The sequence below is a fragment of the Podarcis filfolensis genome (genome assembly GCF_964270895.1).
Source record: "Podarcis filfolensis genome assembly, chromosome: 3".
NCBI classification, from domain to species: Eukaryota; Metazoa; Chordata; class Lepidosauria; order Squamata; family Lacertidae; genus Podarcis; species Podarcis filfolensis.
In genome coordinates, this window is record NC_139606.1 from 52,073,728 (window position 1) to 52,084,663 (window position 10,936).

The 10,936-nt window shown below is 41.9% G+C and overlaps 1 protein-coding gene across 2 annotated transcripts; it reads right to left on the reverse strand.

The window, feature by feature from the left end:
• Positions 1–260: 260 nt before the first annotated feature.
• Positions 261–10,176, reverse strand: DDO (D-aspartate oxidase). 2 transcript variants are annotated; one of them, XM_083608646.1, is made up of 5 exons: positions 10,036–10,176; positions 6,814–6,988; positions 5,572–5,680; positions 4,072–4,248; positions 261–1,092 (listed from the first exon to the last, which is right to left on the reverse strand). In XM_083608646.1, exons 2-5 carry the CDS (start codon positions 6,983–6,985, stop codon positions 525–527), a joined length of 1,026 nt encoding a protein of 341 aa, XP_083464772.1. In that variant the 5' UTR covers positions 6,986–6,988; positions 10,036–10,176; the 3' UTR covers positions 261–524. The 2 variants fall into 2 exon arrangements, with proteins under 2 accessions (XP_083464772.1, XP_083464771.1); XM_083608645.1 differs by lacking the exon at positions 10,036–10,176 and adding an exon at positions 9,243–9,382.
• Positions 10,177–10,936: the final 760 nt, after the last annotated feature.

The window sequence follows — 10,936 nt, forward strand, 5'->3', positions numbered from 1 at the left end:
TATGTAAAGGAGTAGGTGGTGACAGCAGGTTGCTCTGGGAAATATTAGGGGAAGCCTGGCCTGGACCAACTGAGGGCCTTGTAGGAGACTCCTGAAATGCCACAGTGCTGTAGCTTCTGAACCATCCAAGCCATCCCTGGTTTTTAAAGACAGTGATACCCCCATTCCCAAGCAACTTGAATAGGGCTCAAATAAGTGACTGATCCAATGCTGCCCTCTGCTGGTGAATTGGAGCTGAACAACAGAAATTTTTGCAAAGGTTCGGGACTCAATAATATTTTGTATTCAACTGCATTACAGATTAAACACTGCAGACAGAACCTCTCCTCCCATCACCTTTCAGCCAGTTCTCACATTCCCCTGCTGGCCATCAAGTGCTCAGCTGTCAAGAGAGAGACGCCTCTGTAAATCAACCCAATGGCATTTTTCCTGACTGGATTTCAGAACTAACACACTAATCCAATTTATATCAGTAATTACTGAGAGAGAGAGAGAAATGAGAATATGAACGTTCACCTTACAGGCTACAGTTTTGCCTTACGCCTTGACATTTCAAGGGCTGCAATGCACTCTTTAACCAGCTGGGTTGCTTCCTTAGCTGTACCCTGGTGCACGGAAAATCCACCGCTCCCATGTCCGTAATTGTGCACCACCAGAAGCTTTCCACTGCCTTGAACCAGTATCTCTTTCTGGACTCTCACGGCTGACCTGGATGGCCTCAGGCCCACCCTCACCTTTATATCCTGAGCTGCCTGAAGGGATGGCTCAAGAGCACAACATCGGCCAAATATGTCTTTGCTGGTACTGGGATCTGGAGACAGCTTCCAGTTGCCTTTTTGCCGTGTCCCACCTAACGTTATGTTGTGCATCCCTGGGTAGATGTAGGTTAATCCATCGCCGTCCCGAATTAAATGTGTTACCCAAGGGGCCTTGACCTTGAGAACCTGACCTCTGACGGGGTGTATCTCGAGGTCACCCACGAGCTTCCTGGAGCCAATGCCAGAGCAATTCACTATGATGTCATAGTCACTCCGCAGCTCCCATAGGTCTTCAATTTTTCTAGCGTGCACCTGGCCCCCATTTCTTTTCAGCCTGCAAAGAAAAAAAATCAAAAGGTGAAATCATTCTCTATCAGTGTGAATGTTTTGCCTGACTGTTACGCAGGCCAAGGATATAAGATAATTTAGATGGTCTTTGACTAGTGTGAAATAGAAAGGTGGAAAGAAAAAAACCCAGAAAGGTTCCAATATGCAATCCAGATAATCTCATCCTACTTTTTTTAAAAAAAGAAACTGTTGAGAAGAAAAATCAGTGAAGAGATTGAAAAACCTTATGGAACAGAAGTGTACACAAGTCAAATGGGATCCATTTCTTTACGGAAATTTTTAATGTTTGAAGTTTTATTCTGTTTTAGTGTTTTGTTGGGAGCTGCCCAGAGTGACTGGGGATACCCAGCCAGATGGGCGGGGTATAAATGTTAAAATCAATTAACAATTAAAATTAAAGCATGCATTTATAGACATAATGCTGAGTATATCCTATCTCCTTCAGCTATCAGTTCATAGCTACCAGTTCAGTCTAGAGATAAAGTATCCATTCAAATTGTAGAATATCTCATTTATGTAAAGATTCAGGTAGGCAGCCGTGTTGGTCTGATGCAGTCGAAATATATAAAAAAATATAAAAAATTGTCCAGTAGCACCTTAGAGACCAACTAAGTTTGTTCTTGGTATAAGCTTTCATGTGCATGCACACTTCTTCAGATACACACTTCTTCATTTATGTAAAGTTAGTGGAACAAAAATCAAAAAGTGTGGCTGCTGTGTGCGTGTTTTGGTAAGTCCCAATGACTCTACAATGTAAGCAGGAAAAATATGCAATTTGAAAAGAATAACAAAGGACTGAACAAGTGGGAAATGTACAACTAATCACAGGTTAGGTGGTCTCCTTCATTCTCCGGCAAAGAGCAGTTTTTCTCCAGCAAAGAGCAGTTTTTCCAGGGATCAGGAAAAATGCTGAGTCAAGATCCAAAGTATCATGCAATTAGTTTTGTGCACCCACAAGAACTTTAGACTTCTGTTTCTTGCACAGTTGCCCACCAATCCACATGTCAATTATGGAACTGAGGAGACTTTCAGAGCTGTTCATGGTTTGGTGCTTGAGATTGCTGTTCAGAAAAACAGAAGTTTGTTTTTTTTAACCCACTGTGCAAACTTCTGCTATTTAAAGCAGAAGCTTGCCTGTACAATCCTACTGATGATTCTCACTCCTCTGTGTTTTAATTCCCACAAGTCTGTATTACATAAGAAGCTGAGCTGCACTGCCTGCCTGTTTGCTCTCTGTTTGCCCAATTTGAGGTGGAGGTGGTATGTAAAGACCTATACAGATTGAGACTCAGGAATTTGAAGGAGCTCCTCTCTCACCGTCTGCCAGCCCAGGCCTTAAGATTTATATGAAAGGCCCTGCCTGCAGCTCTATTGACAGTGGTGGTTCATGGTATGATGGCACAGAACAAGACCTTCTCTCTTGTGGCTCTGCAACTGTGGAACTCTCCCCCATGGAAGATAAAAGCTTCCCACCCCCCATCACCAGCTTCCCGCCATCCCATAAAGATGTGTACTTTTTTCTTCAGGTCTTTGGAGCTAATGAATTGATCTTCAGCAGATGGATTGGTTGTTTTTATTATCATTATTGGTTTTGTTTGACATTAAAGTATCAATATAACATTGTGCACCGCCTGTGAACCTGCCAGTTGAAGTGCGGGTTATAAACACTATAAATCATCATCATCATCAAAAATGCACTGAACAAAGTTAGAGAACAGAGCTTTGAGGGAGGCTGCATTTCCCAGGGGTGTTTTGTGCTCTTACAAAACATCTGTTCAGTTGCAAACACATGTGCTAGGTTGGTAATAGGTTGGCAATCATTTTACTGGGAGGCAAAGATGTTTTTGTTTTCCCAGGGGTTTTTTTCATTTTAGTTTTTTTTTTTAAGCTATTGCAATGTTTATGCAGCTGAAAATTATGCTGCCGTGGAACTGAATGCATCAGAAGGCGGTAGACTCTTAATTCCTTTGGTCTGAAGAAGAGGCTGCTCATCATTTATGCTGCAGCTGCATCTCCTGAATTGGAAGTGGCATTGAGGTCACTCCCAATTTAATGTGTCTGAAGTTTGTTGTGACAGTCGAAAAGTAGCCGACGTGCCCCAATCAAAACTCTTCTTGCCTACAGAAGTGGCTCGTGGGTTCCAACCAAGTGCTTATGATTGATTCTCTTTTTGTATCTTTTGATGAACAGCACCATAAATAGTGCTCAGGGCACTTGAGGGTACACAATAAATTACACATCTAATAGACACTTCATTCTGACCCACTCAGTGGAAGAAATCTTAATCATTTGTTTCAGCTACTTGGACACCATCCTTCAAACGGGCCTATCAGCAAAACAGCATTTATTTGAGTGAGTTTTGTGCCAATGACTCGCTCTGAGGATCAGGCAGCTCCTTTGGGAAATTACAAGAGTGTAAGACAGAAATGAGGGGCAGCAGAGGCCTTTGCCCACAGGCTTGCCTGACAGATACTAAATGGATTCTGCAATTTAGTTGAGCGTCGGCACCACTTTCAGGACTGTTTAAAAAATGAAACATGACAAGGCATGAGTTCCCCATGAGGTTGCTCATATGTCAGAACAGCACACTGGAAGAATAAAGAGCACTCAGCGTGTGATTGCTTTGAAGCAAGAACTGCCAGCCCATGTTGTAACATGGTGTAAGAATAGAAGTGCCATTGCATTACAACCAGGGAGCACTTTCTTAACATTTGGTCTTTGTTTCACTTTGCAACCACAATAAGAAAATGGCAGTGTGTTGAAAGCTGGGACAGGGAAGCTGTGGTCCTACAATCCCCATCATCCCTGACCAGACAAAGGACCATCACATTCTGCTTGTGAGCATGCAGAGGCATCTGTCTGATTGCTGGTGGAGGCAGGATGCTCGGATAGAAGGCTCTTGGTCTTATCCAATAAGACAGCTCTTTCATTTGTTATAGCAAGGTGTCCATTCAAACACTCATACCTTTTCTCCAGCCAAAGCAAATAGGGTGGGCAGTCACACTTCAGTGTAGTAAAGGCCTGACCACATTTGTGCTGCGGAAATTTCTTCATTTCCTGTTCAGTCATCGAGCGAAACCCCAGAACCACATCAGACCAGAATGGAGGCTTCTCTTCAGGAATGGTTTTAAAGATCTGCCAGCTCATAGACATGAAAGGGGGGAGGAACGTAAAACACACAGCCATTGTGCTCTGTTACATTTATTGGAAAATCATTATCTAAGATCAAAATTATTTCATATAATTGTGGTTGGGTTTTTTTTGGGGGGGGGGGTAGTTCCGTGCTCCTGCTACACCTGTTCCTAAGATGTATTTCCCCCCATAACCAAACTAGGGCCTTTGTAAAGTCCACAAGCTGGGCTTAATGGCAACAGTCCTCTCCTGCTTTTAATACGAAGCTGTTAAACAGCCACCATGATGAATAGCCAGTTTTATTTGGGAGACCAGTCCCAAATAAATTTCTACCATTCATTCATATGATACCGTAACATGTGCTTATGTGACAGTGGGGGGAAACAGATACCACACTGGGAACAGCATATCCCAAGGGTTCCATTTAGGATGTTATTTTCATAGACTTGCATGGGGGGAGTAATTTTGTTTGTTATTATGGCATGTATTTTCATGTTTTTATATTGCAAACCACCTTGTGATATTTGGATGAAGGGTGGTATAGAAATTTAAATAATAATCAACATCTTAGAATCATAGAGTTGGAAGGGTCCCCAAGAATCATCTAGCTCAATCCCCTGCAATGCAGGAATCTCAGGTAAAGCATCTGTGACAGATGGCCATCTAAACTCTATTAAAAATCTCCAATGAAGGAGAGTCTACCACCTCCCTAGGGAGTTTGTTCCACTGTTGAACAGCTCTTGCTGTGAGAAAGTTCTTCCTGATGTTTGGTCAGAATTTCCTTTCTTGTAACTTGAAGCTATTGGTTAAGGTCCTACTTACCCTCCAGAGCAGGAGAAAACCAACTTGCTCCATGTGAAAACCATTTTAGATATTTGAAGGTAGCTATCATATCTCCTCTCAGACTCCTCTTTTTCAGGGTAAACATACCCAGCTCCTTCAACTGTTCCTCATAAGGCTTGATTTCCAGACCCTTGATTATGCCCTCCTCTGTACGTATTCCAGCTTGTAAATGTCCATCTTAAATTGTGGCGCCCAAAACCAGACACAGTATTCAGTAATACTAGTAATTCATGAGCGCATATTGGTTTTGTCTCTTCCCCTTTCTAAAACATGGCCACAAATTACAATTACAATGCATGCATTTTTATGTGTTTATTGTATTTATAGCCCACCTTTCTTCCTCAAGTCAGTGTACATTGGGTTCCTACCCAGATAGTCACACAGGCACTGTCCAGACCTTCACTGCTTTATGTGCCTTGGACTCTGCTTGGCCAACAGGCTTGCCTGTCCCTCTGCTTTTAGTAAGCATAGTACAGCCTTCCTTATTTACCCAGAGACCAAATGAATCCCAGCCTCTGAAGCTTCTGAGGAATTACAGATTACTGATAGGTAGTCAAAGGTCTCCTTAAACCACTGCTTCTGTTGATGAACCGGTGTGTCTGCACAGCAGAAAGAAAACACATTTTAAATGATGTTTTAAATTTATAGTTTCATATCTCTATTCTCCATACTCAGCGAAACATCTAGAATACAATGGAGCTTGACGGTAGTTTGATCTGTAATCTAGTCTTGCAAAGTGATTGCTGCTTCTTCCTGTAAAATACGGACTACCTTCATACGTAGTTGAACAGATATATTTTCCAGCTTCTATGATGTATGTAACATGGCCAAATAAACAATGCAAATATTTCTGCCTGGAAACAAAGTGTACATACAGATTCCAGAACAGGGAAGAGTCTTGCATGCAGCAATAGGGGTACTATGACAGGTGCTGTGTACAAGGCTCTTTGGATGGAGTTTTGGAAGGACCCTAGCCTGGCAATATTACAAAGAATATTAGTAGCTTATTGATTGAGTGCAAGTGCAATGTGTAATATTTTAGATTTGCTACTTTTTTTCCTTATAGAACTACTGTAAAGAGAGAGAGAGAGAGAGAGAGAGAGAGAGAGAGAGAGAGAGAGAGAGAGAAATGTACAGTTGATGCTAAACATATGTGGAGGTTATGTTCCAGGGATAATGCATAAAGCCAAAATCGTGAATAAAACACACTCTCCCTGCGTCTCTGAACACGCTCCCAAGATGAGTGCAATGGTGGGAGGGATCCTTTTTGGCCAAGCACATAAAGCTGGATTTGCACAAGTTAAATGTGTGTAAGCTATGAGTTAACTGTACATGCACCTCAGTTTGGCAACAGCAGCACTCATTTCACAGCAACCACTTCAGTGTTTTGTTGCTCGTGGTGCACTGATCCACTTGTCATGTAATCAGCCCTGAAAACGACAGTTACCCCTCTCTGAAGCCTGTTTTGGAAGCTTATAGTAAATACAGAAAATCATCCGGAGGATGCTGAAGATGCACCTCTTTACCTTTGCTTTTGACACTTGAGGCGTATATGTTTAGAACCCACCTTATTTTTATTGTTGTGAGTTGCTTAAAACCATTTTTAATATTGTGTTTTAATGTTGTAACCCACCCTGGGACATTAGGGAGAAGGGCGGAAAACAAATAAATACATAAAGCAAAAATCTATGCCTATTTACATTTTGCATCTTAGGAAGGAAATTCCACTCACCTGGGTATATATGAGGAATGAGCATTCCAGCAGCTACATCACTGGTTGTATTGGGGGTAAACCTGTCAGCAATGACAGTCACGCTGCAGTCTGAGACAGATTCCGAAATGCAAACAGCAGTAGAGAGGCCAATGAGCCCTGCACCAATGACTGCAATCTTTGCCTTGGACATGTTCTGTTATGAGAAGTGGAAGGAGAAAAGGGTGTGTGTGTGAAAATAAAATTCTAAAGACAAGGATTTCTTATATAGTGGTTTTATTTTTAAAAAAAAATCTAAGAATACTTTTTAAAAAAATCTGTCCATTGTGGAACTAGATATGGAGGGCTCTTAATCCATAGATATCTTAAGAGGGATTAGCATAGGGCACCTCACCCATGCACTTGATTGAATAGGTTCTTCTGGAAATAAAGCTTAAGAGGTATCTGTTCAGCTTCATTGACAGCACCTGGCACTTTTGGGCAGTTTCTTGGATCCCAGCCACCTGGCAGGGTCCATTAGTCTGGATGCCTTTTCACTCAGCTACAGGCTTCCTTAGCAGTGGCTGTCAGCCTTCTTAACTTCCTACTATGCCTCAGAGCCATGGTACACTAGGGTTATTGCAGGACTTAAAAGGGTCACTCACTTGTCACTGCAAGGTAAGTCCTGGCCAGAGGTGTAACAATGCAGACTGGGACCCACTGGATAGGACTTTGCTGAAGGCCCTTTCAAAACTACAGCAGCTCTGCCACTGTTTAAATAACAAAGTAAAGAGAAGGTGGAGTATGCAAGCAAGCACAATTTCTTCTCTAAACTAAAACACAGCCAATTAGCCAGTCATTCCTTTGAGTGGAACAAAAGGTCAACATGAAACTGCACAATGTCCAACTACACATCTGCAAACAGTGTCTGCAAAAGATACCATCTGTGAAGAAGAGAAAGTCACCCCAAAGCATTGGGCAACATCAATATATTGTGTCTTTGACAGTCCTGGCAGAATGCAGAGATTATGTATTCATAGAATATTCATATTCATTGAACCTCCTGTTGCTTTGATAGCCACGGCATTCATGTTGGAACAGTTTATGGATCAACAAGTACTTAAAAAAAAAATCTAGTAGAGAGTGGCCTTCGTACCCTGCTTTAAAACATATTAGGTTTTGAACTTCCTTTGAACTTTGCACATGACAAGTAGAATTTGGTTGATAATTCCTCAAAGTTTATTTCTGATAAAAGAGTACCAATGGAAAGAACAAGTATTTGGTGTTTTTTTTCCTTCTAGGAAACAGCAACAGCATGATTGAGATCAATATTTTCTCAAAATATTTTGGCATTTCAGTTCTTCCCAGCCTGACTGTTGAAAAATCAAATGAGGAAAACTTTAGTAGATCTGGTTCCTTTGTTTAAATCTTCCATAACATGTTTTAGCTGCTGGTTTATTTTAGATGAAATTCCTGTTTACCATTACCTTCTGATATTTTGTGTCTTTTTTCTTTTTTGGTGGGGAAGGCCACCATGCTCCTTAGAGCTATGTTGTGCTTTCTCTATAATACAGATATACTAAGGAAGAGGGAGATCATTAAACCATCCCAGTGAGCATACATAATTTATCAGAGGCAAGGGCCCTGACACTTTTTCCTAATATGAACTGAGTTTAGACTATTCCATTTCTTTAATCTGCATGTTTTCTTCTCTCTCTCCCTCCTCTCCAGTCCAACAACAAAAAAGAACAATTCTAATGAATGCACAACAGAGCCACTCTTATGATGAATGAATATGATCAAATGTTTACTGCTTGCAGTCATAGGCCAACACACAGAGGAGAGGTAAAAGAGGAAATGTCTGAAAGAGACATACAATGTGTACAATTAAACTACCAGTTCACAGTTCATCATACAAAGCATGATATAAATAGCCGTTAATAACAACTTCCAAAGGTTTCTAGCTGTTTAGTTTGGTGAACCAACTTTGCGATTTACCTACACATTATTTTTTAAAACCTGCACAGATTTTTGTGTTTGTTGTGTGTGTTGCAGTTGGAAACAATCAAGTCAAAGTGGAAATATTTCTGCCCTTCCACAGAATAGAGAAGGCACCTCCATCAACAAAACACATTTCAATATATGTATAGTACTGTAAAATGTTTGGCACTGAAAAACATGAACATTCGATGCCTTATAAAATTAGGAAATAAGATTTTTTAAAAAAGGGTTTTCACATTTGTACTGCACTCTTCATCTAATGAACTCAAGGCTGCATACATGGGATCAAGCCCATTTTACTGTCAGATTACGGTATACTAGGCTTGAGATTTGGTGGGTTTCATGGTTGTGATAGTCTGTCCAGCAAAATTCTGTCCACTAATGCTATGGAGTATATCACACAGTTTTATACTGGTCCAAAAATAACAAGAACCCTGCAGGATATTAAAGCCGAATATATTTATTATGACGTCAGCTTTTGTAGAGGTGTGCTGCAGTGGATTCCAGTCCATGAAAGTTTGTGCAGTTCTAAATCTGATAATCTTTCAAGGTGCCACGAGACTCTGCTTGCTTATGCTGCAAAAGACTTAACGTTGCTACCCGTTCTTGAGGTTACAATGGTCCAGTGGACTGAGGAAACAAGGAAACAAGGGTTTTGCCCCATAGTACTAAGTCGTCTTTTGCAAAGGGATCAAATATTTATTTCACTTATTCTAATGCACATCAATCTCTGACTTTTGTCTTCTGGGTTTCTGGGGTTTTTCCTGTTGTTATTCTGTCTCTCACAGCTACAATAAACCTACCATTAAAATTATGGACTGGTCATTTCTTCGTTAGGGGGCAAACGGGCAAATTTAGCAGGGGATCAAATACTTTCCCCCCTCACTGTACTAGTCCCAGCCCCTGCTGTTTGTGCAGCACACTTTTAAACAGGGCTCAATTTCTGTTCAGAAACGTTGCAAAAAACACGATTTGACAAATGATCTCTGACCAGTCAAAAACGCGGCAGTATTTTCAGCCAACTGCTTAGAATGCGGATAAGAGCAGGAGCTATGAAGCGGGATAGTATTAAAATTAAAAAGTAAAAATCCACAAAACTCTCCGCCCTCCCCTTTCTCCAGGAACCGGCTTTATAATAATATGTAGGTTCACAGCATACAATGGCTCTACATTTACGTGGATAGACGGACTAGGGGAGTTCACGGGTTTTCCCGCTCATTCTGACGAGCCGCGGACAACCGCGGGAGAGAGGCTAAAAAATACCTTTCCTTTCAAAAGAATCCGGACCCTTTCCGACAAAGTGGCGCTTCCCCACCAAAGGTTTCCAGGCCACGGACGCGACCATTAGAAGGGGACGGAGGGGAAACGCAGGCTCGGAGGGCGGGGCAATCTTCTGAAGACGGCTCTGCTCGTTCCCGATTGGTCAGCAGCGGCGGGCTTCGGCGACTCCACGGGCTCGAGGGTGGGCCGTTTCGTGCTCCCTCCCGCCGAGCCTCGCTCCTTGCAACTAGGCGTCTCCCGCTGGTGTTTTGGAATCGTCCGACTGGCTCCCTGTCGCGGAGTGTCCATGGTGCCTTCAAGGGAGACTGCTTCAGTTGTCTCGTTGCATGATTTTAATTGGTGCTACTGGGCAACATAGCTGTCAACTTTTCCCTTTTTTAAGGGAAATTCCATTCTTCCGAATAGGATTCCTCGCAAGAAAAGGGAAAAGTTGACAGCTATGCTGGGCAACGAACTCAAAATAGGAGTCGCAAGGTTAAATATTAAACCAGAGGCAGTTTATTCATGGCCGGATTATAATAGTTGCAATTGGAATAATTGCGCCAGGGCTTATGTCTGCAAAGGACCCAATGAATGTTTCACTCTCTTGTGTGTCAGTCTCCAGGTGGGGAGTAAACTACAGTTCCCGAGATTCGGGTGTGCAGCCATGTGTTTTAAATGTATGGTGTAGCTGTTACATACAGGTTTCTATTACCTCTCAGAGGGAAATCTGTTAAAGCTCCTCTCTTCAGACATGTCTATCAGAGCTTCTGCCAAAGGTTTATTTATACATGAAACCCAAGTGGCCACCCCACTCCACATTTCCAGCAAACATATGGAAAGAGGCTTTGACTGAAATCCTGCTTTGGAGGGAATCTCCCTTTGAATTGGAGCATCCTAATAA